Here is a 26,599-nt window from a genome sequence, read left to right as displayed (position 1 = left end):
GGATCGAACCTGCAACACCTGTACTGGAAGGCGACGTTTCAACCACTGGACTGCCAGGGAAGTCCCATATACAATGACTTTTATGTTTTTCAAAAATCATATTATCTTTTAAAAAATATTGAATTTAAAAAATAAGGTTTTTAAATACCATTTTATCTAACCCTGGGAGTTGAGCACTTTTTACTCCTCCTTCTCTTCTTAGTCATTACCAATGTGAGTTGTAGGGATAATGTATTAAGATTGTGATTACTAAAATTTTAATGTACTTACTGAAATTTTAAATGTATTAAGGATTTTAAAAAATCAACTGGTTTACTTATTTACAACAATGTTTACACAACTTTTTACATTGCACTGGTATCAATAGTTATTGATCTCTTGTGCCTTTTTGTTCAAGTTCTTATATTTGATTAATCATATGGTTGAATAAAGAATATGTTTTGAGTAATTTTTTCCATGAAAAGTAATAGGCAATACATTTTGCCCTCACAGAGAAATTAAAGGTGTCATACAATTAGATAGGCATAGAATTTAGGGTAACTACGTGTTCCTTAAAACTCTAGAGTGATACTAGTTCAATTTCATCTCTTAATGTTATCACGTCTTAAAATTCTTTGCAGTTATCTGTTCATTTTAATTAGTTTTCTTTTCAGGCTACTGAATTCCGCCCCCCATGTTTGTCTTGAAATTAATGATTTCTTGAGGATATATCTTGGAATTAGTTTCTTCTATTAGCTTATTTTGTAACATGTTAAATCATTTAGTCTTCAAACTCAGATTATTTATTTAAAGTCTTTTTTTTTTTTGGCTGCATTGGGTCTTTGCTGTATGCGGGCTTTCTCTAGTTGCGGTGAACAGGGGCTGCCGTTTGTGGTGCGTGGGCTCTAGGCACGCGGGCTTCAGTAATTGTGGCACATGGGCTTAGTAGTTGTGGCTTGCAGGCTCTAGAGCGCAGGCTCAGTGGTTGTGGCACACGGGCTTAGTTGCTCCATGGCATGTGGGATCTTCCCGGACCAGGGCTTGAACCCGTGTCCCCTGCATTGGCAGGCAGACTCTTAACCACTGCACCACCAGGGAAGCCCCAGATTATTTATTTAGTACAGGAAAGCTTTCTTCTATGATATATTTGATTACTACTTCAATTTCAGTTATGATCATCTTCCTTAAGAGTGTCTATTATTTTTTGACTGAATATTCATTTCTTTTTATGTCTTTGCTCACTGTTTTAATATCTTCATTCCCCTTGGGAATTCTTACAGTCTCAAATTTTTCTCTACCACACTGAGTTAATTTCCTACAGATTTGCCTCTATTAATCTCTTTAATTTAGTTTATAATTGCTTTTTTCAATTTTTTTCCTACATAGTCTCACCACTGCCATCTCCTTTTGATCCTATACTCTATCTTAATCATGTCCCCTTTCCTCTTACTTTACACTGCTATGGACATGATCCTTTTTGTTGTCTGCATCTTATTGAAAACACAAATCAGCTTTCATTTTTCTATTTTTATTCAATTTACTAGTGAACATATTGGACAGTATAGCATCAAAATTCAATTAATAAATTGACTAAGTTGAAATTTGGGGCATTTGTGCAGCTCTTTAGACAAATTCCTTGAGTATGTGAAGGATCTGGGTAGTGTCAGAGTGTAATCTACAACAATATCATGAAAGTTTTTACTACCACTCTTAAATTCCAGAAGATCCATCAGCATGTCACTGAAATAATGAATCCCCTATTCAAGAATCTGCACCACTACTTCCATTCTTTATGCCTCTAATCTCTGTCTCATAATCTGTCTAGGGGATGCTGAGATTCCAGGTTCAGAGTAGTTTATACCTGTTGGTGTACAAAGAAGAGTGGCAAAAGGCCAAGATTGATGGAAATATATGGAAGGCAAAGATACTTCTTCTATCTCTTGAAACTCTTCCAGAAATGTTCCCTCCCAACACCTGAGAGAAATTCTTGGACCGATAGAGACCAAGAATTCCAAAACAAAGTTGGTGCTCACTAGACACTCACATTCAAGTATAAATAGGAATAGGAGACAAAAGACAGAGCATTCTAACAATTTTTAGCATCTGGAAAGCAGACTTTATTAAGGAAAATTGATTGCACATGGATAAGAAAAGACTGGAAGGGAATTTAATAATTAGAAAGAAATGATTTATTCTCCCTTGCCGTTGAGAACAAGGGTAAAAGAAATTGGCTTAGATAATAAAATGTTTTGTTTAAATATTACGACATACTTTTTTATGTGTGGCTTTTATTACATCTTTCAAATATAAAAGTGACTCTTCTGAATATCTTTAAAAATAGATGATCGTTGTATGTGTTTGGAATTGCTTATCTAAAGGTGAGTAATAATACTTTATATAAAGTACTACTCCCCATGTTTCAATATAGCCTTTTCACTTTTTTGTGATAATATACTTCTTAATGGATGGTTTTGCCTTGTAAATTTGATGTAATAGTTCTTTCTATGTAACAGAAACTATTCATAGGTTCCATATTATTAAATATTATTAAATTTCTACTGACTTAATAATAGAAATCAAGGTTCTTTATTGGCAGTACATTTTCTAATTACAGGGTTTTGCTAGGATTGCTACCCTATTCTTCTCCATCCTTTTCACACTCCAAGGATATAGCCTTTATCCAAGGTCCTGGTTTCTCACGCTGGAGATATATGGGATTATTCCTTGATCCCATGGATCATGGTATTTCTTTATGGAAAATCTCAAATAGTATATACCATTACTCTTTTTCTACAAGTATTATGGAGAAAAGATAATGCTAAGGGTGGACTACTCCTAGTAACTTCCCAGGATGCATATGAACATAACTGAAACAATATCCCAACCCCAGCCCTACTCCTGAAACATTATTAAAGCTAGCTTTTTGGAGAGGTAATATTCTAGAGCCCTGGGGGTTTAATATTCAAATAGAAGTAATGTAAACTCAGAAAAACAAAACTTTTAAATGCCTCATTCTGTATTCGTTGTTTGATATCTAACAACCCAAAGCAGAATAACATGCATAAAAAGTTTCTTGCTATAACTTGCATTCCCAGATAATCACCTTTTTGAGGCCACTTGTAGTCCCCTTTCTATAAGGTGAAGGTATATTTTGGGAAAAGTACCTTTGGAAATACACACGTCTCTTATTTGGTATAAAAATCTAGGTAAATAATGATTTTCTAGGTGAATGGCATAAGATACCTTCTATACTGTGCTCAGTGTGGTAATGATAAATGTTGGCAGCAGAATAAAAGAGAAAAGATGGTTGCATTTATAAAATCTTTGTTCATAGTTTTCTTCTTTGAGTCAGACCTGAATTTAGTCCCCTGGTGTAGTAGATAATTAGTCAGTAACATCTAATACAATATTAGAGCCCAAAGATTTCTGCCTTGTCTTTTTGTCTGTTAGTCCCAGCATCCTAAAAAGACACCATTATCGAGGAAGATGGTTTGTTACTGGCAACACTTTCTCTTTCTCACTTAAGGTTGTTACCTTAGTGCTAATTATAGTTTCCAGAATGAATACAGTAAACCGACTTTTTATGGAAATCAGTAGCTTTGGTACCTGAGCAGTGACTCTTAATTGGGTGGGAGCAAGAGTTTTGTTAGCCAAATTTTTTTGCCTGATTGTATTGGGCTCTGAATCTCCAAAATGAGGACACAATGGGATTGGTGGGTAAGGAGAAGGAAATGGTGCTCTTCAAATGCTCTTTTTGTTTGAGATTTAAGCACAGACTCCTTGCTGATCATTTCTAATCTGGTCCATCTACACTGAAGTTAGGTGAATTCCTTCAAGAAACTGACAAAACTGTACGTCAGTAGCTTTACTTTTTCAGAACTTTCATGAATTTATACTTTCTGTGTCCTTATATATGTGTGTATGTGATACTTTAAAAGGGAATTTCAGAGAGAAGAAAAGAGGATGAATCAGGAACAGTTAGCCAGTAGGCATCACAGCCCATCAATCTTGGAGCATTTATTTTCCTCTGTGCTGTAGGCAACTATCAATACAAAATCTGTAGTTATACTTGCCTTATCAACTATAAGAAGCTGAAAGGCTCAAATAAGATAATATATGTGCAAAAATTTCAAAGAGTTAGAGGTGCCATATAAAAAGTTAGTATTATTTATTTATTATAAATTTATTTATTTATTTTTGGCTGTGTTGAGTCTTCATTGTTGCGCACGGGCTTTCTCTAGTTGCGGCGAGCGGGGGCTACTCTTCATTGTGGTGCGTGGGCTTCTTATTGCGGTGGCTTCTCCTGTTGCAGAGCACAGGCTCTAGGCGCACGGGCTTCAGTAGTTGCAGCATGTGGGCTCAGTAGTTGTGGCACACGGGCTCTAGAGCGCAGGCTCAGTAGTTGTGGCCCATGGCCTTAGTTGCTCCGAGGCATGTGGGATCTTCCCGGACCAGGGCTCAAACCCGTGTCCCCTGCATTGGCAGGCAGATTCTTAGCCACCGTGCCACCAGGGAAGTCCCGAAAGTTAGTATTATTTATATACTTTGAATCTGCTCGAGTTGTGGGACTCTGTGTTTCCTCCTTGACGCACTAACATCTAGCACGGCACAAGACTAAATTTACATATTCAAGCTTATATTTAAGCAGCATACATAGAGATGTAAGATCTTCTACCCATTAATTTTTGTGCCCTGTCACCAAGATAGGATAAAATTAAATCTCCCTTCATAAGTAATGAGGATTGAAGTAAAGGGAATAGGGACTATGGGAAAGCCATAGAGGCAAGTTATGCCTTTTTTCAAGTTGGGAACAGCTTGGTAACACCTCTCACCCCGCAATAAGTGTGTGATGGTAATCATGTTACCTTGATTTTTTTCACATAATAAAGGCTTAATCTCACAGAGATTTATAAAATTCTTTTGGAAGACATCACTTTAAATGATCATAATATCCAAAGAAGGCCTTAAAATAACGTATTTTGCAATGGTAGAGTGTAAGACCATTAAGAAGAAATATTTAAATGATAATATAGCTCGTTGCCAATTACAGACAATAGGAATGTGGCAAAAAATACTACTAAAAGGCCCCCGAAGAATGTTAAAAATGGATTTGAATATCTAGCACAGTGACACTAAATGTTAAAATTTCTTAAACACCAAATAATGATAATACAGAGAAGGTTAAAAAGCTGCATTGAACCTTGCAAATATGAATACATGGGCAAATAACAAATCTAAATCCATGCGTTTTGAGATAGGACTGAAATTTGAAAACAGCATATTGACACATCAAGTATGGCAGAGATGCTTCAGAAATAGTATTCCCTAAGTATCAAGCAACAGACTTCTCTCCCAGAGGAATGGCAAGCCACGTGCTCACACTTTCAGGAATTCGTTCTTTCATAAAGGAATCTAAAAAACATGTGCTAAATATAGCAGTGCCTTCTTCCTTAGGGGCCACAGAAAAAACTGTAGCTATATGATCATAGGTGAAAATGAGGCACCAGAAATTAAAAAGCTTTATGAGAACTTTCAAAAGCTTCTCTTTATGAGAATGAATTTTTTTCATAATCAGCTGAAAAGATGCTGATATAAAAGCAATCACTAGTGAAGATATTCTTCAAGGCTACTGTCCCTTGCGTAGTGATACACTAAATGTGCTGTACAATGCAGAAACTACCAGGCATTTGAAAAGCAGTGAATTAGACAGGCACATCTTTTCTGTATCTAAAAACTGTATAGTAAAATTTCAGAAGAATTAAAAAGAATTGAAAAACAATTAATCTCACACCCCTTTCCACCATTTAACTTGATTTCCTTTTTCTACATTGGTTTGATTATCTTGTTTTCTGCCCATTTTTCTCATGTTTTCCACACTGATCAACCTCTTTACTCCTATAAAAGGCACAATACAACAGGGAAAAAAAGGCACATTCAGAAGCAATGCCTCTTTTCTATAAAAGAATTTTGCCTTTTTACCATTAAGGATATTTTATTTGTATATACATATGTGTATATCTGTAAATCTACCTTTTTGGTCATTATGTACCTAATTTAGACTCTGAAAGTCCAGATGACGGGACCATGTCTTCTTGAATAGCACTGGTTTTAGGTTGCCGAAAAAAAATTTTTTTTATATAGTTACATGTGTAATTTCTTTGTGGTGGTAAAAATAAACCCCATAAAATTTACCATTTTAACCATTTTAATGAGTATATTCAGTGTATTAATTACATCACAATGTTGTTCAACAGTCATCACTACCTAGTTCCAGAATATTTGTCACCCCAAAAGAAAACCCTAAACCCATTATGTAGTCATGCCCCATGTTTCTCCTGCCCCCCGGCTTCTGGCTACCACTAATCTGCTCTCTATCTCTATAGATTTTTCTGTTGTTGGCATTTCATATAAATGGAATTGGCTTTTTGTGTCTGGATCCTTTCACTTAACATAATGTTTTCAAGGTTCATATGTTTTAGCGTGTATCAGCAATTCATTCCTTTTTATGGCTGAGTAATGTTTCATTGAATGGATACACCCATTTTGTTTATTCGTTCATCAGCTAATGGCCATTTGGGTTGTTCTATCTGTTGACAATTATAAATAGTGCTGCTCTGTACTTTCATATACACATTTTTGTTTGAACATCTGTTTTCAATTCTTTGGGGTATATACTTAGGAGTGGAATTGCTGGGTCATATGGTAATTATATGTTTAATTCATTGAGAAACCATTAAATTGTTTCCAAAGCAGCTTATTCATTTGACATTCACACTAGTAATGTGTGAATGTGCGCTCCCACTTTTCCACATGCTTGCTAACACTTGTTCTTTTCCTTTTTAAATTGCAGCCTTTCTGGTAGGTTTGAAATGGTATCTCATTTTGATTTTGATTTAGCATTTGCCTAATAACTAATGATATTGAGCATCTTTTCATGTGTTGGCTGGTTTTGTATCTTTGTCCTAATGTTTACTCAAGTCTTTGCCTATTGTATTAGATTCTTAGGGCTCCTGCAACAAAGTACCACAAACTGGATGGCAAAAAATGACAGAAATTCATGGCCTCCATGTTCTGGAGGTTAGAAGTCTAAAATGAAGGTGTTGGCAGGGCCATGTTCCCCCCAAAATCTTCACGGGAATCCATCCTTGTCTCTTCTTAGCTTCTGGTGGTTTGCTGGCATGCTTAGCATTCTTTGACTTGTAGCTGCATCCTGCCAATCCTCCATATGGAATTCTCCCTTTGTCTGTCTTCACATAGTTGCCTTTGTCTAAGGACACGAGTCTTATTGTATTAGGGGTCCACCCTATTACAGTATGACCTCATATTAACAAATTACATCTGCAGAAACTCTATTTCCAAACCAGCCCTTCCGAGGTACTGTTCTTAGGACTTTCATGTATCTTTCTTGGGTGGAACACATTTCAACCCACAACATCCATTTTTATTTGGGACTTTATCTTTTTGTTATTGACTTGTAAAATTCTTTATATATTCTAGATATTAGATCCTTATTAGATTTGATATGCAGATATTTTCTCCCATTCTGTGGATTGTCTCTTCACTCTCTTGAAAATGTCTTTTGCACAAAAGTTTTTAATTTTGCTGAAGTCCAATTTATTTTTCTTGCTTGTGTTTTTGGTGTCATATCCAAGAAACCATTGCCAAATCTAAGATCATGAAGATTTAATGCCTATGCTTTCTTCTAAGAGTTTCAAGTTTTAGCTCTTATATTTAGGTCTTTGATTCATTTTGAGTTAGTTTTTTGTAAATGGCATGAGGTAAGTGTCCAACTTCATTCTTTTGCCTGTGGGAATCCAGCTGTCCCATTATCACTTCTTGAAGAGACTATTCTTTCTTCATTGAAAGATCTTGGCACCCTTGTCAAAAACTAAAAAAACAGAGACTAGAGGTATATTTTGGGGCTCTCAATTTTCTTCTATTCATCTGCATGTTTATCCTTACGCCAGTGCCTATTTTGGGGACCTTGTAGTTGTCAGTACCAATATTTCCATTACTGAAGCATTGAAGTAAGTTTCAAAATTAGGACATGTGAGTCTTCCAACTTTGTTCCTCTTTTTCAACATTGTTTTGGCTATTGAGGGCCCCTTGCAATTCCATGTGAATTTTGGAATCAGCTTGCTTATTTTTGCAAAAAGCCCACTGGACTTTAATAGGGATTGTATTAAATCTGCAGATTGCTTTGGAGAATATTGCTGTCTTAACAATATTGTTTTCCAATATAGGAACACAGGATTTTTTCCATTATTTAGGTCTTCTTTAATTTGTCACAGCAAAGTTTTATATTTTTAGGTCCTTGATTAAAATTTATTTGAAAGTATCTTACTCTCCTTGATACTACCTTAAATGGAACTTTTATTAATTTCCATTTCAGATTGTTCATTGTTAATGTATAGAAATACAGCTGATTTTTGCATGTTGATCATGTATCCTGTAACTCTGAAATCACTGACTTTTTAAAAATTCTTTAGGATATTTTTAATATATAAAGATCATGTCATCTGTTAATAGTTTTATGTCTTCATTTCAAATTTTGTTGTCTCATTTCTTTTTCTTGCTGAATTGTTCTGGCTAGAACATCTAGTACAGTGTTGAATAGAAGTGGTGAAAGGGGGAATTCTCATGTTCCTTAAGGGGAAAGCTTTAAGTCTTTCGCTATTCAGTGTGATGCTACTGTATATTTTTCACAAATGTCCTTTATCAAGCTGAAGAAGTTCTCTTCTAACTTGTAGTTTGTTGAGACTTTTTAAGAATGAAAGTGTATTAAATTTTGCCAAATGATTTTTCTTCATCAACTAATAATACTGTGTAGCTTTCCTGCCTTCATTCTATTAATGTAGTCTGTTACACTGAATTTTTTTTTAATCAGTTAAACCACCTTTACATTGCTGGAATAAACCCCACTTGGTCATGCTGTATAAAACTTTTAATATCCTGCTGGATTAGATTTGCTAATATTTTGTTGAGGATTTCTGCATGCAGTCATAAGGGATACTGGTCTATAATTATAGTGTCTTTTCCTGGTTTTAGTATCAGAGTAGACGCTGGCCACATAAAATTAGTTAGGAAGTATTCCATCATCCATTTTTTGGGGAAGAGCTTAAGAAGGATTAGTGTTCATTCTTCTTCACTGGTGAATTCTACCAAATGTTTGAAGCCATCTGGTATTGTGTTTTTATTTATTAGGAGCTTTTTAAAAACTGATTTGATTTTCTTGTTATAGGTCTGTTCAGATTTTCTGTTATCTTCTTGATTCACTTTTGGTAGTTATGTTTATACGAATTTATCTATATCATCTAGGTTATCTAATTTGTAGTTGTACAGTTGTTTATAGTATTCTATAATTTCTGTAGGGTGTTAACGCTCCCAATTTCATTTCTGATTTTAGTAATTAGAATTGTTTTTTTTTTTTTTTTTTTTACTTAGTGAGTCTGAAAAGGTCATCAAAATTGACAAACCTTTAGCTAAAGAATCAAGCTTTGGTTTCCTTGACTTTTTCAATTGTTTCTCTATTCTCTATTTTGTTTGTTTCTCCTCTAGTTTTTTTATTATTTCCTTCCTTCTGCTACATTTGGACTTAGATTGCTATTCTTTCCCTAGTTCCTTAAGATGTAAGGTTATGGTACTGATTTGAGTTTTTAAAAAATATAGGCATTATCACTATAAATATCTCTCTGAGTATTATATTCACTGCATCCCATAAGTTTGGGCATAAAATGTTTTTTCTTCTATTCATCTCCAGGTATTCTCTAATTTCCCTTGTAATATTTTTTTCCTTTGACCCATTGGTTGCTTAACAGTTTGCTGTTTAATTCCACATAGAGTTGACCCTTGAACAATGTAGATTTGAACTGCACAAATTGACTTATACACAGATTTTTCCATAGTAAACAGTACTACATGGCCTGTGGTTGGTTGAATCCATGGATGCAGAGGAACCATGGATACAGAGAGCTAACTATAAGTTATATGCAGATTAACCCCACCTTGTTCAAGTGTCAACTGTACTTGTGAGTTTTCTAGTTTTCCTTCTGTTACTGATTTTTTTTTTTTTTTTTTTAGTTTCATTCCATTGTGGTTGGAGAAGATACTTTGTATTACTTTGATATTTTAAAAGTTACTGAGACTTTCTAAAATAGTCTGTACTGGAGAATGTTAACATGTGAACTGGTGAAGAATGTGTATCATGCTGGTATTGGTGGAATGTTGTATATATGTTAGAATTTACTGGCTTATAGCATTGTTTTTGTCCTCTATTTGCCTTTTTCTTTTTGGTTACCATTTGCATGGAATATCTTTTTCCACGTATTCATTTTAGTATATTTGTGTCTTTGGATATAAAGTGAGTTTCTTATAGACAGCATATAGTTGGATATATTTTTTTAAATATTAAAAACATTTTATGGACAAAGGTATACATGAATGAACAACATTTTTATGTCTCTCAAACCTTTCTGAATATATTGGGTTATATATATAAACTTGGTGCCTTTAAGTAGAAGAATATTAGCTATCAGTCTCAGAAAAGTACTTTTCTGCATGTACCATACCTTTTTTTAAAAACAAGGTAACATTGATTTGTAACATTATATAATGTACACAGGAAACTTATATATCAACTTCTATATACACTGCAGCGTGGTTACCACCAAAAGTTTAGTTTCCATCCATCACCATACAGTTGACCCCATTTCACCCTCCCCCACTCTGCTCCCTCTTTTCCTCTGGGAAGCATTAATCTGTTCTCTGTATCTATGTGTTTGTTTTGTTTATTCACTTATTTTTTATTTTCCACATATGAGTGAAATTATATGGCATTTGCCTTACTCTGTTGGACTTATTTCACTTAGCATAATAGTCTCAAGCTCCATGTCATAAATGTCAAGATTTTATGCTTTTTATGGTTGATTAATATTCTATTGTATATAGGCATGTATATATGTGTGTGTGTATACACACACAAACACACACACACATCTTTATCCATTCATCCATCAGTGGGTACTTGGATTGTGTCCATATCTTTCCATATTTTGGCTGTTGTAAATAATGCTGCAATGAACATAGAGGTGCATATATCTTTTCAAGTTAGTGGTTTTGTATCTTTGGATAAATACCCAAAAGTTGAATACCTTGATCATATAGTAGTTCTGTTCTTACTTTTTTGAGGGACCTCCATAATGTTTTGCATAGTGGCTGCACCAATTTACATTCCGACTAACAGTATGTTTATGAGGGTTCCCTTTTCTCCACGTTCTTGCCAACACTTGTTATTTCTTGCATTTTTGATAATAGCCACTCTGATGGGTGTGTGGTGATATCTCATTGTGGTTCTGATTTGCATTTTCCTAATAATTAGTGATGAACATTGTTTCCTGTGCCTGTTAACCATCTGTGTCTTTGGAAAAATGTTTATTCAGATCTTCTGCCCATTTTTTTGATTGAATTGTTTGTTTTTTGTTATGAGTTCTTTATATATTTGGAATATTAACTCCTTATCAGATATGACTTGCAAATATCTTCTCCCATTTGGTAGATCTTTTAATTCTGTTGATGATTTCCTTTACTGTGCAGAAGTTTTTAATTTGATGTAGTCCCATTTGTTTATTTTTGCTTTTGCTTCCCTTGCCTGAGGAGACATATCCAGAAAGATATTGCTGAGACCTAAGTCAAAGAGCATACTGCCTATGTTTTCTTCTAGGAATTTTATATGGTTTTAGGTCTTACATTCAACCTTAATCCATTTTGAGGTAATTTTTGTGTATGGTACAAAAAAATGTCTTTTCCTTCTTTTTCATGTGGCTGTCCAGTTTTTCAACACCATTTATTGAAGAGGTAATCCTTTCTACACTGTATGTTCTTTGTTCCTTTGTTGTAAATTAATTGTCCCGCTGTATGTCTGGGCTTATTTCTGAGCTTTCAATTCTGTTCCATTGATCTTTATGTCTGGTTTTTTTTTTTTTTTTTTTTTGCTAATACCATGCTGTGTTGATTGCTATAGCTTTGTAGTATAATTTGCAATCAGGGAGTGTGATATCTCCAGCTTCCTTTTTTCTCAGAATTCCTTTAGCTATTCAAGTTCTTTTGTGGTTCCATACAAATTTTAGGATTTTTTGTTTTAAATCTGTAAAAAATGTCATTGGGATTTTGATAGGGATTTCACAGAATTTGTAGATTGCTTCAGGTAATATGGACATTTTAGTAATGTTAATTCTTCTAATCCATGAGCACAAAATATATTCCTCCTTCTTTGTGTCTTCAGTTTCTTTCAACAGTGTCTTAGAGTTTTTAGTGGACAGGTCTTTTACCACCTTTGTCCAATTTATTTTATTCTTTTCCGCTGTGATTGTAAATTGGATTGTTTTCTTAGTTTCTCTTTCAGTGAGTTCATTTTTAGTGTATAGAAGAGCAACATCTTTTTGTATATTGATTTTTATACCCTGAAACTTTGTATCCTTTTATTATTTTTATTGGTTTCTTGGTGGAGTCTTTATGGTTTTCTATATATAAGATCATGTCATCTTTAGTGACAATTTTATTACTTTCTTTCCAATTTCAATGTTTATTTCTCTGTCTTGCCTAATTGGCCTGGCTAGTACTTCCAATACTATGTTGAAAAAGAGTGGCAAGAGTGGGCATCCTTGTCTTGTCCCTGATCTTAGAGGGACAGCTTTCAGTTTTTCACTGTTGAGTGTGATAGCTGTGGGTTTGTCATATATGGCCTTATTATGTTTAAGTATTCTTCTATACCTGTTTTGAGTTTTTTAATCATAAATGAGTATTGAATCTTGTCAAAAGCTTTTTCTGCATTACTGAGATGATCATACGCTTTTGTTTCATTTTGTGGTATATCGTGTTGGTTGATTTGCAAATGCTGAACCATTCTTACATCACTGGAATAAATCCCACTTGATCATGGCGTATGATCTTTTAAATTTATTGTTGTGTTTTGTTTGCTAATTTTTTTTGAGTATTTTTGCATCGGTGTTGATGTCTGTGTTGTCCTTGTTTGGTTTTGGTACAAGGTAATGTTGGCCTTGTAAGAGGAGTAGGAAGCATTCCCTCCTCTTCAATTTTTTTAAAGCATTTGAGAAGGATAGGTAGTAAATCTTCTTTGAATGTTTGCTAGAATTCACCTGTGAAGCTGTCTGATCTTGGACTTTAATGTTTGGGGAGGTTTTTGATTAGTCTTTCAATCTTTTTACTAGTAATTGGTCTAGTCAGGTTTTCTATTCCTTCTTGATTTAGTTTTGGAAGTTTGGATGATTCTAAGAATTTATCCATTTCTTCCAGGTTGTCCAGTTTGTTGGTGTATAGTTCATAGTATTCTTCATAATCTTTCATGTTACTTTTTTATCCACTATAATTTCTCCTCTACCATTTCTGATTTTTATTTATCTGAGCCTTCTCTCATTCTTTTCTTAGTGAGTCTAGCTAAAACTTTGTCAATTTTATCTTTTCAAAGAACCAGCACTTAGTTTCACTGATCTTTTATATTATATGTTTAGTCTCTATTTCATTCTTTTCTACTCTGATCTTTATTTCCTTCTTCTAGTAACTCTGGGCTTGTTGTTGGTTCTTTTTCTAGTTCCTTTAGGTGTAAGGTTAGATTGTTGAGATCTTCTTGTTTCATGAGGTACGTCTGTATAGCTATAAACTTTCCTCTTAGTGCCACTTATGCTGTATCTCATAGATTTTGGTACCACAATTTCATTTTCACTTGTCTTCTGGTACTTTTTAAATTCTACTTTGACTTCTTTGAGCCCATAGTTGTTCAGTAGTGTATTGTTCAGTTTCCACAGATTTGTGATTTTTTCCCAGCTTTCTTTATGCAGTTGATTTCTAGTTTTATTGGAAAAGATGCTTGATATAATTTCAATCATATTAAATTTATTGACACTTGTTTTGTGTCTCAACATATGGTCTATCCTTGAATGTTCCATGTGCACTTGAGAAGAATGTGTATTCTACTGCATTTGGACAGAATGTTGTGTATAAGTCTATTAAGTCAATCTGGTCTAATGTTTCATTTAAGGCCACTGTTTCCTTGTTGACTTTCTGTCTGGGTCATCAGTCCATTGATTTAAGTGGGGTGTCAAAGTCCCCTACTATTATTTTGTTGCTGCCAATGTCTCCTTTAAGACTGTTAATAATTGCTTTATATATTTTGATGCTCCTATGTTAGGTGCATATATGGTAATAAATGCTACATTTTCTTGATAAATTGTCCCTTTTTTCATTATATAATGTCTATCTTTGTCTATTGTTACCTTTTTTGGCTTGAAGTCTATCTTGTCTGATATGAGTATGGCTACACCTGCTTTCTTTTGGCTGCTATTTGTTTGGAGGATCATCTTCCATCCCTTCACTTTGAGCCAATGTTTGTCTTTAGAGCTGAGATTAGTCTCGTAGAGGCAGCTTATAGTTGGCTCTAATTTTTTTTTAATCCATAAAGACACCCTGTGTCTTTTGATTGGCAAGTTCAACTCATGTACAGTTAGGGTGATTACTGATAAATGAGGACTTAGTACTGTTATTTAACTTTTTATTTTATGGTTGTTCTAAAACTCCATTGTTTTTCATTGTGTTTCTGCCATTTTAGTTTGGTGGTTTTCTGTTTTTTGTCAGTTTCTTCTTTTTTGATATGTTGTGCCTCTGCTCTAAGTGTGTTTTGTGGTTATTATGAGGTTTGTATAAAATGATAAACTAGTCCTTTGTCTGCTGATAGCATCTTCATTTGCCTATACGACTTCAGTCCTTTTCTTCCCCTTATGTTTTTGTTGTTTCAAATGATTCCTTATTTTGTGAGTTTGTTACCAAATTAAAGTAGCTGTAGTTATTTTTATAGCTTTTTTTCTTTAATTTTTATGCTATAATTGCTTAACAACCTATCCTGATACAGAGTTTCAATTTTCGGAATCTGTCCATCTATGTATAACTTTACTCAAAGTTTTATGTACTTTTGCCTTTTCGTTTCAGGTAGAACTGCTTTCAATACTTCTTTATAGGGCAGGTCTAGTGGAGATTAACTCCTTCAGCTTTTTTGTTCGTCTGGGAAATCCTCTATTTCCCCTTCACATCTGAAGGATAACTTTGCTGGACAGAGTATTATATTGGCTGACGGGTTTTTCTTTCGATACTTCAAGTCTGTCACTCCATTCTCTCCTGGCCTGTAGAGTTTCTGCTGGGAAATCAGCTGATAGCCTAATGGGGATTTCTTCATAGGTTACTGTCTTTTTTTCTCTGGCTGCTTTAAAAATTTTTTCTATGCTATTGACTTTTGCCAGTTGTAATGTGTATCGGAGAGGGTCTTTTTTGTGTTGAGATAATGAGGTGTTCTCTTAGCTTCATGGATTTTATATACAGTTACTTCCCCAGGATTGGGAAGTTATCAGCGAATATTTCCTTAACTCTCTGTGCCCTTCTCCTCCCTCTCTTTTCCTTCTGGGATATCCATTATTCTCATTTTGTTTTTCCTAATAGAGTCAAATAGTTTATACAAAACTTCATTTTTTAAAAAAAATACTCTCTTCTTCTACCTGAATCATTTCTGGAGTTCTTTCTTAGAGCAGACCTTGTGAAAGAGAAAATTAGCAAACTCAAATTTCCAATGCTTTCAAGTATGTTCTTCATCTCATTTATTGAGTTCTTCAGCTCCAGAATTTATGTTTGGTTCTTCTTTTTAGAGTTTCAGTCTCTTTGGTAAAGTGTTCCTTCTGTTAATCTGATTCTTGAGCTCACTGAACTGCCTTTCTTACTTTTTTTTGTAGCTTGTTTCTTCATGACAGCTATTTTGAATTCTCTACGGTTGCAGTGTTCTGTGACTTGAAGTTTGGTTTCTGGAGAATTGTCATTTTCTTTTTGTGACTCTGTTACCATGGTTTTTCATGGTGCTTGATGACTTGTTCCTCTGCTGGCACATTTTGAAGTAGCAAATACCTTTCTTCTTTAGGTAAAGCTTGTCTTTTACTTTGATTCTAACAATTTAACAGGTTGGTAGTTAGAGGCCTTTCTTTGTTTTTCAGTAGGTGGCCCTATAGCACAAGTTACTTGTTTCTTTTACCTGGTCTGCTTCTGGCTATATCTGAGAATCAGTACTTTTTATTTCATGGTGTCTGACAGGTCTCTTAGGTCTCATAGGCATTGCCCATTTTTCCTTCGTTCTTTTTGTTTTGTTTTTGTTCCTCAGACTGGATCATTTCAATTGATGTAGTTTCAAGTTCACTGATTCTTACATTTGTCTTTTCTGCTGTTGATTCCCTCTAATGAAGTTTTCAATTCAGTTACGGTATTTTTTAGCTTCAGCATTTGTATTTGATTCCTTTTATAATTTCTATTTCTTTATTGATAGTCTCTATTTGAGACATTGTTTCAAATAGTTGTTTCCTTTAGTTGTTTATGGTTTTATTTAGCTCTTTGAGTATATTAAAGACAGTTATAGTCTTTATCTAGTAAGTCCAATGTCTGTGCTTCCTCAGGGATAGTTTTCTGCCAATTTTTTTCTTTCCTGTGAACAGACTGTTTTTCTTGTTGTATGCTTTTATTTTTTGAAACTTCATTCTTAATACTACAGTATGGCAACTCTGGAAATTGAATTCTGCTCCGCCTTCAGAGTTTTTGTTGCTCGTTGTGGGTTGTAGTTGTTTGGTGACTTTTCAAAATTGTTTTTGTAAAAACTCTATTCTTTATCATGTGTGGCCTATGAAGTTTCTATTTCATTAGCTTAGTGGTCAGATAGTGGTGTGACAGCTTTCCTTAAATGCCTAGAGACAAAAAGAAATAAAAGGAAACAAAAGAAAATATTATCCTGGTCTTTGCAGATGGACTCTGTGTTGTGGTGCCCCTTCACCACTTACCTAGGGTGTTTACAGTTCTGCTTTAGCCTTCACTTCCTGCTTGGGCTTGGGTATAAAGATCAGCAAGAGATAAAAGCTTAAGGTCTTTCCAGATTTTTTATGAGGATGCATCCTGCCCTGGATTATTGGCAGGTCCTTTTAGATTCCTTAGAATATGTGGGTACTTTTCAAAGCCCTTATTCCCCAAAGTATGCCACTCTCCAGTTTTCCTCTCAGGCTTTCAGCTCTGTGTCTGTTGTTTATCCCAGCTATTATCTTTTGCCCAGGCAGCAGCATGTTCATTTACCTTCAGAGTTTTAGAGAAACACCCTCTGTGTGTATCCTTTTTGCTACCCTGAGTTGGGTGAAACAAAGGCAAGACCCTTGCATCAGTTCTCCCAGGACCCTCCAGACAGGTCAGAACAAACACTGTTCTTTGGGAACAAGGTCTGTTCTGTTTCCTCCAGAACCAGGCACCCACACTAGGAACACAGGCTGCCATTTTTAAGAGGCTGACTGAGGAGGGGGGTGGAGGAAAAGTAAGTTGAAATGCCATTAAGCTCTCCTCCTGGGTTTCAGTTGTTTTTTTTTTTTTTTTTTTTAATTTATTTATTTATTTATTTTTGGCTGTGTTGGGTCTTCGCTTCTGTGCGAGGGCTTTCTCTAGCCGCGGCAAGCGGGGGCCACTCTTCATCACGGTGCGCAGGCCTCTCACTATCGCGGCCTCTCTCGTTGCGGAGCACAGGCTCCAGACGCGCAGGCTCAGCAGCCGCGGCCCACGGGCCCAGCCGCTCCGCGGCATGTGGGAATCCTCCCAGACCAGGGCTCGAACCCGTGTCCCCTGCACCGGCAGGCAGATTCCCAACCACTGCGCCACCAGGGAAGCCCCTTCAGTTGTTTTATGTTTGCTTGTTTGTTTGTTTTTTAGTATTTATTTGGTTTCTGTAAGCCTTTAACTATTTTCCAGACGTTGAACAAAACTGACTTCCATCAGTTTTTGCCAGTTTTTTTAGTGTTTCTATGGAGGGGGCAGGTCCCTAGAGTTCTTCATTCTGCCATTTTTGTTGACATATATGCATATTTTTAATGGAATTAATGCACCAACATTTGGGTGAATGTGAAATGATTTTCCTATTATAGTCTGAATATGTGATCTTTATTAAAACTTTGTGTACTTACACTCTAGTTATGATATAAACATTTGCATATATTTCAGAAATATAAGTAGATAAAGAGTATGGAAAATTAAAATATGACAGATGCTCATGAATTATATAAGGAAATTTAGGGGCTTATATGTACATACTTATACCCTTTGAGTGTAACTAGCTACTATGCTCATCCTTTCCCACTATTAGAAAAAGTACTATTAGATTATTGGTCGGACCCAGTATAGCTTCCTGCTGGCGTATGAAAAGCATCTTGTTTTAATGTTTTAAACTTAATGTTCCTCAGAGCCCACGGAGTTCATTAAGTTTCCGAGAGGCCACTCAAATGTTTTGTGCCTAGATGCTACAGCTAATGTGTTTGCCCCTGTCACCAGTCCTTCTTAAAACATGATGTTTAACGTCTTTGGTATGTCATGCCTTACTTAGAATAACCACTCCCTTCATGTATCCTTAGAGAGGTTCTCATGATAGCAAGAAAGGGAATACTTGGCAAGCTCTTTGGTGACAAGATCTCATCTCCCCAAATTACCATGCTTGCTGAATTGTAACTGACAAGGATAGTACTTCATGTGCTAAAAAAAAAAAAAAATTACAGTAAACACACAACAGTATTGGGCTTACTCTTGTGAATATCTAATGCAAGGAAGTGTGTGCTAAGGAAAATGGAACACTTTATTCATCAGATGTTATTATAGATGAAATTTTTATATTAAGATTTAAATGGAATATTACTCCTTTAGATGGAATTTTATATTAAGATTTTTCTCTCCAACTGAGTAGGAAAGTTAATTCCTCTTATTCTAACTGGAGATCGTTAAACATATAATACATTTTTAAGGGAGTCTTGCATGCAGTGAATCTAGCTGAAGTGACATTAGTGGATATAACATAGCACATACAAATTAATTTTTCAATTTAAAGTATTTGGGAAAGGTAAAGATAATATATTTTGTATGTGATTTTCCACATGCTACATTCTGAAAGCAAACTACATTTGAGCCACTCTCTGTAGCACTTTCCAGTAACAACTTATTTTAAGGCAGATTTTTCCCTTTCCCTAATGCAACAATTGTCTATAGAGAAGCCACATCTTTTTAAACTGAAATTCTGAAAAAAAAAATTGTTTTCATAGTTGGCATATTTTTAATATTTGGAGAAAATTACAGAATGTAGGCTAGAATTTCTTTTACTAATCTGAGATAGGGAAGTTTTCCTTACCTCAGTCACAGTGTCTGAGAACTCTCTGTGGTCATGATTAAACATTATTAGGCTTTATACAGAGAGATTAGATGTGTGTTGTTAATAAGAATTTTGAGCTTTAAGGGGACAGACGTAAGCAACTGTAATAATAAACATTTACTCGATGTAAAACTTGGCCTCAAACTCCAATTTTGATGTTTGTACTGAATAAACTTTAGAAAACAGAAAAGTACTAAATGGATTAAGCTTTATAGGTCAAATGCTACCTAGGTGTAGATATTAAACAAATAATTATGATCACTTAATGGCTTTTCCATAAATGCCATTCCAATACTGAATTTATCAATCTGTGAACAGGAACTAGGGGAATGAATGTGATTTTTAATAATAGATTTTGGGAATATGTAACTATGTTAACATAGTTCAGAATTTACTTTGTAATTTTTGCTGAATATAATTGTGTTTTGAAAAGATAGCTTTCTTCCTGCTAGCACACATACTGCCCTGGGATTTAACTTCATATACCCTTGTAGGCTTTTATATTTCCCATTCTTTACTGAATTTCATAGATACAAAACGGGTAGGGTCACTGGATATACACCTGGGTCCTGGTTTGAGACTACATAGGTGGAACTCTCAACTAACAAAGTTCTCCATGGTCTATTACTAAGATCTTAATGAAAATTAGATAACAAAGCCTAAAAAAAAAGTTTATTGAGCTGACTAAATAACTGTGTTTCTAAATCCTTCTTTAGGAAGCACCACAGAAAATAGAAGTTCAGGTTTGAGAGTTTGAAAGCCCAGTTACAAGCTCTATTTTTTCTTTGCAGCTTTCAGCTTCCAGTACTTAAATAAGTCAGATAAAATTTACATTTCCTGTCTAAATTCCTGTCTAATTTACAGGGTTGATGTGAAGAAAAAAATACTGTAATGTATGGGAAAGTGCTTTATAAACTAAAATACAATATACAAACATAATAATGGTTACACTCCTATATTTGATTTTCAAGAAAGCGTCATTGAGTCCCTCATATTAGGATAACTAATCTATCTCTGGGTCTGGGAATAAGGTTTTGATGGCAAGCTTCTTCCATATAACACAAGGGGAAAATGTCCATAGTGGGTTAGTTTTGTGGTTGTAAGTCTGGATTCTTGGGTGACACTTCTAAAGTTGGAGAAGAATTAATTCCTAGTTGTGGTGTGTTGCTTTCGTTGCCTGATGCCTTGAGGCATGTTGATTTAGTCATGCTGGCTTTACATTTATATTCTGGGAAGGACCTCCATGTCCCAGCGTAGGCATCTGAGTACTGTTCATCCAGCTCCCTGTCCTATCTCCTTTATCTAGTTATGATGAATAAGAACAAAACACTATTTGTAACCATACATGTCCTTTATACTGAAACTGCAGAAAGTATAATTTTTCAGTACATCACATATTTTCATGCATACACCTATCTCTGTACAATCCCAAGAATTAAGATACATTTCATAGTTTTCCTTTACTAACATTGTGGTTTTCTTTACTAGTGAGTGAACAGTTTAAAAGCATGAATTCATAACTGCACCGTCATTTATTTCAACCTATCGCATACAGTGAATATAATATGCTTGAAAAACACTTCAATGATGCCTTTGTTCTTTCCATATTAAATTTAACCATCCATGTCTATGAATTAAGTTTACTACGAAAACTCACGTTTAAAAAAATTGTACAAGAAACAGCTGGATTATCACAATCAGCAAGGAAATGAACTCAAGTATTTGAACTAGTATGTCAGGAACACTTTGTCTTCATGGTAAACATTCACTTTATGCAAATCCCACTCGGCTTCATTTAATTAAAAAGCTGAAAAAGAAAGAAAATTATGTGCTGAAAATAAAACACCATGTGCTTTTTATTCCATTCTAAATTAGTACATGTAAATATAAAATAAAAATGTCATAGTTACATTATTTCACCTCATTCTAATTTTTGTATCAGGGCAATTTCTCTGAACTAGTTCCTGTAATGGGATCAGGCTTGTGGTAAGAATAGGTCAGGGGTGGAAGCAGTTGTTGATAAGAACTTGAACTTGTGGTGTTTAAGTTTGAGTAACTTCTTCTTTTTTTTTTTTTTTAATATTTGATTAACAATGTTGTGTTAGTTTCAGGTGTACAGCAAGGTGGTTCAATTATACATATACATCTATCTCTTCTTTTTCAAATTCTTTTCCCATTTAAGTTATTACAGAATATTGAGCAGAGTTCCCTGTGCTATACAGTAGATCCTTGTTGGTTATCTATTTTAAATATAGCAGTGTGTACATGTCAGTCCTAATCTCCCAATGGGTAACTTCCGTGAGCCATTCTCATTGTTAGCTAGACCATTAGTTAAATCGGCATTTAAACTGACAGTGTAGGGGAAGAAAAGGGAATGGATTGAAACACATTTGGAGTGGGCCATTTCAACGTCTTAAACAAAATATTTTTTTCTGGTTATTTAATCTATAATGCATTTCTTAAAATAACTAAAGACTTTTAAGGATTTTATAATTTCATTATATTGAACAGCCAAAAAAGAATGTATTATAAATCATAATAAAAATATCATCAGATTCTGATGAAACAACACAAGTATGTATTTCTATATGTACATATAGAAATACAAGTAAAAAGTAACTATTTTTCCTTTCTTAACTTCCCTAAGCAAAATTTTAACCTATGAAAAGAAATTTACTTAAGTTTGTAAAATCGTGAGTCAATTTAAATAACATTCTTTAAGCTTTTGTTGGTTATTTGTACCTTTCTGCTAACAGGTAGCAACTTTTTTTTCTAAAGTCTTGACAACATAACTTTAGGACAACCAGAGATGAACCAATTCTTAACTAAATATTAAAAAAAAAATTAATGGTTACTATAGTTGAAAAGCCATGTAGTTGGGAAACTGTTCAAACTAGTAAGTTTAATACTTGAACATTTAAATTATAATATCCTAGGCATATGTTACTTCGTCTTTCTGAACCTCGGTTTCCTCATTAGTGAAAAGAACGGTTGTTTTGGATGATTTCTAAAGTTCTTTCCAGTGCCAATATTTTATAATCCTGGTGATACTATATGCTAATATTTTATAATACTGGTGATACTATATGCTAAAAGTAAATATATGTATTATAAAACATTATATAAAATATTTAAACATATATTTTAAATATATGTTATCTATATTGGTTTACATTATATAATAAAGTAATTATGCAATACAAACTAAACTTTTTATTACTCTGTATCTGTTTCTGAGGAATTACTAAATTACAAGACAGAAATCATTGTGCTGATATCTAGATGCAACAAGACACTGCTTCTATTTTTTGAGATAATAAGTTATGACTTAAGTACTGCCAGGGTAACCAATGCCATGAAGAGTCAGAAGTAAAATTCCTCAGAACATTAAGATACAGATGCTGTTCAATCCACATAATCCTTAACAACACTGGTGGCAAAGCGGGTACATATGTCATGTGTAGATGAACACTTCGGCTTTCTCTGTCCTCAATTAAAAGACTGCCCTGAAGATAAAGCTGACTGAAGAATAAGGGTTAATGAAAAAAGAAAACCTGATCATAAAATATTTAAAACTGTGATTAAAGTTGAAAAATTTATAACTTAAAAGAAACTGAGAATTTATAGTTTCTTTTTTTGTGTGAAAAATAGTCCGCACATTTCCAGCGAGGGAATACTAAAGATCACCTTTTAGCACTGCTAAAAGTATCACCACCATAAAAGCAAGAATAGTAATATGACCTTTATGGTCATTTTTTACTTGCTACCTTTCTGGTGCTGGAAAGGTTAAAAAGGTTCTACAACGTTTTATATGTTGCTACACTCACAGAGTAAAAGGATCTTTGTATTTTCTTAATATTGAAATAGACTAAGAATCCTTATTTACCAAGGTATTTGTTTACGCCAGGGTTTTTTCCAAACTGAAATATTTTTAGAAAACTGTTAAAATAATTTTTTTTTATATATTATTATGAAATGAGAAATACATATTTAATCTTGAACTGATCATTCTATTAATTGTACTAAAATAAAAGTTTAATCTAGCAGAGTACTATCTAATTTATATTTAAAATAATCTTTTTCATAAAGAGTTATAAGCATTTGTTCAAGACACCGGAAATACCTGAGGCACAAAAGTGTCAAATATTTTAAGATGTTTCTTAGAAAAGTATGAACTATTATTCTCCAGGTAATCATTCAATAGTTCATGTTTGATTTTTTTATTATATAAATGTCCAAGTTGTGTTCCAGTATGAATAAACATTCATACTGATTTCATCACTCAAGAAATAAGTTCCCTCATTTCTGTGTATCAGGGTCTGACATACTTTTTGCTCTTCTCACATTTACCTGTCTAATGTTGATGTATCATCTAATGGTTCTCATAGATTCATGCTTCTAATACTGTTTGGATACTAACTTTCCTAATAAGGCGTATTATAAAACATATACAATGCCTTTGTATCATACTTAAAAACTGCTGAATGCTAAAAACTGAATATATTCCTCTTATTTGGAATGTATTTTTCAGTGTTGCAGTCTGTTTCCTCAGAGGGAGAAGCTGCCTTGGGTGCCATAATCAACTTCTGTCCACCCGCCGTCACGAATGAACCTCATGACAATTCATGGTAGTCTATACATGCGTAACACTGCCTACCGTGGCTGGCTTATTCTCAAGTGAATACATGCACGGTCAACCCTAACTCAGGTAGCAGTATAAGACGGATGCTACTTGGCAAGGGTATCGACCTGTACCCAGGAAGGACAGGTAGAGGCCAGGACCAGCAAATATGCCCCAGAAGCTCCCCTTCTCCTAGCCTAAAGGGATGCAAATATTCCCTTCTAGTGTGTAACTTTATTATTGCTTCAAGTACATCAGGAATGCCGAGGGGCCTTGTATATACAAAGTCAAAGCACTTCTCCCTTTAAGTCTGGCTCTCTGCTAATGCTCCCTCACAAAAGCAAATATTCAGGATTTAGATAAAAATGCAGTCCCTGACTTGCTGGGGAGTGATATTCCAAAAGTTCATAAACAAGCTTATTATTTGAAATCAAGTTTTTCTAGAGAAAGATTATTTAAAGTAGTAACTATTTCCTCAAATTCAGGGCCCCCAGAATTCAGCTTCAATCAGTATTCAACAAGACTTACTGATCATCTACTGTATAGAAGAATATTATGAATAGAAGGGTGTTGCAAGAAAAGGAATGATTGAAAGTCATGGCCGTTATGTTTCTTCTCTAGAGGAGAGAGACCTGGATACAATAAAATATAACACAGTGACGCACTTGATAAGATGGCAAAGAACAATTTAAACAAGCAAACGAAGGAAAAAACTGGGAACAAGTGAAATGAAGGGATAACAGCCTAAGCGAAAGGAGCTGATGGAGGAAAGACAAATTATGAGAACAGATTCCGTGTGTGCCTTACGGCTAAACCAGGAGCCCGCACACTGTGAAAGTCCTGGAAGTCAATATTTTAAGCTATGCGGGCTGTAGGTCTCTCTCAGAATTACTAAATTAAGCTGCTCTAGGGCAAAAGCAGCCAAAGACAAGGCATAAACAAATGAATCTGGCTGTGTGCCAATAAAACTCTATTCATGGACACTGAAGTTTGAATTTTATATAATTGTCACATCACAATATTCCCTTTTTTCCAGTGATTTGAACCTTTCTTAGTTTATATGGCACACAGAAATTGGCAGTGGGCTAGATTTGGCCCAAAGGCAGTAGTTGCTAACCCTGCTGTAAACCACAGGGTGCAGTGAAGGCTGTGCTGTAGGATGAAACAGATGGAACCAAACTTTAATATACCCCTTCCCTAGGTTCAAAATATATACAAGTCAAACTGCTGACATCCCAACTTGAGTGTTGGGATTATAAAACATTTTATTTTATTCAGTTTCTTGATATTTTCTAGAAGGAACCTGTATTAACTTTTCCTTCTTTCTGGTTAGCCATCACTGGATTTTGATGAAGCAGCAGCATAATCTGTGCATATCTTAAAAAAAATTCTGCATTACTCTCGAGTAAGTGATGGCTTATCGATGGTAACGACTAAACACAGAGATAAATTAGGAGGCTGGGTGATATTCTGAAAAAGATACTAGGTATATAAATTAAGACAGCAGCAGGGGGAATAGAAAGTGATGGAGGCCAAACTGACTCCCAGGTTTCTATCTTGTATGATTATGAGAATAACAGTGTCGTAGGGAAAATGGGCAGGGCAGGAGACACAGGTTTGGAGCAGAGAGTTTGAGCTTGGCTTTGGGGTTGAGGGTGAGGGGTTAATGTGGTATTAAGGTCTGTTTCTAGATCTCAGGAGAAAGATCAGGATTTAGCATGTATATTGGGGACAGAGAAGTAATCTAAAAGGAAAAAGGAAGGTCCAAGAGTGCCATGTTACAAAATCCAGGGCATAACATGTCCAAGAGGAGCTAGTTAACTAAAGTCCTAGAAAGGTTACTCGGGTTGCAGAATGAGAAGAGACATCTGGATTTGGTTATTGGGTGGCTACTGGAGACCCATATTACATGTAATATGTAATGTTTGTTCCTTTTCTCTTCCTGTGAAATATCTGAACAGGCACCAAATAGTGGTTTGCACTTTGTTTTGACTTCTCTTAATTAATTTATCTGTTCCCCAGTGTTTTAAAAATACAGCATGTATGCGGTGCTCTTGAATGAATGAATTCTGTCCAATTGGGAGCAGGTTAAATTCTCTACCAAGATCTTCAGCTGGACGGAATTTTCTTGTCTAATGTTCTCACTTCCTGTTCTCAAACTGGGAAAGAAGTCAGAAACCTCATGGTTATGTAATGGCACTCGGTCGCACAGAAATCACTTCTGTGGATAAGGGGCAGCTGCTCCGATTTCATCTTGGAGCCAAAGAAGTGCAGAAGGGAGGAAAAGCCTTGGTTCTTTACTCAGAACAAGGATAGGCCACTAGTGAACTCAGTCCTGTTCCCCTGGCCTTGTAGCTAGTAGAACTTAATGAGTCACTGTTCTCAGGATTTTCTAACCTTTATATTAACAAGTGTTCTAAGGGGATGCAGGGAGAAGTTGTTTTGGCTGTCAGCCAGGCCTCTTCAGCCAAAAGCCCTGGGGCTCTCTTCTTTGTAACAGAAAATTACCAAATCCAGAAAAGTCTTCAGGTCTGAAGTACATGATCTAAAATAAAGCCCTAAAGAAATTCAGGACTTTATTAGGAGTTGGGAAAGGGATCTTTGGGAATGGAAACCTTTCTATTGATATACCTACAGTTACGCAAGGTGAGAGCTGTCAAGTTTAACGACTGTTGAGGCCTCTTCTCTACAGCCTACAGAGCGGGGCACTTCGGAAGAGTCTGGATAACATTATTGTT

At 34.9% G+C, this 26,599-nt stretch overlaps 1 protein-coding gene across 7 annotated transcripts in view; it reads right to left on the bottom strand.

Annotated features, from left to right (window-relative positions):
* Positions 1-20,134: 20,134 nt before the first annotated feature.
* TUSC3 (tumor suppressor candidate 3) overlaps positions 20,135-26,599 on the bottom strand; it is a 188,242-nt gene continuing 181,777 nt past the window's right edge. For all 7 annotated transcript variants that reach the window (XR_014258269.1, XR_014258270.1, XM_082444531.1 and 4 more), the window contains one exon: positions 20,135-21,047. Coding sequence is in view for 3 of the 7 variants with exons in the window: in XM_082444532.1 (XP_082300658.1) it covers positions 21,032-21,047 (16 nt within the window). In the remaining 4 variants the exon portion in view is untranslated. The remainder of the gene's footprint in view (positions 21,048-26,599) is intronic.

Source organism: Balaenoptera physalus, assembly GCF_965194825.1.
Source record: "Balaenoptera physalus genome assembly, chromosome: 21".
In the NCBI taxonomy this organism is placed as follows: Eukaryota; Metazoa; Chordata; class Mammalia; order Artiodactyla; family Balaenopteridae; genus Balaenoptera; species Balaenoptera physalus.
The sequence above is the reverse complement of the archived record's forward strand: the minus strand, read 5'-3'. Positions and strand labels throughout refer to the sequence as shown.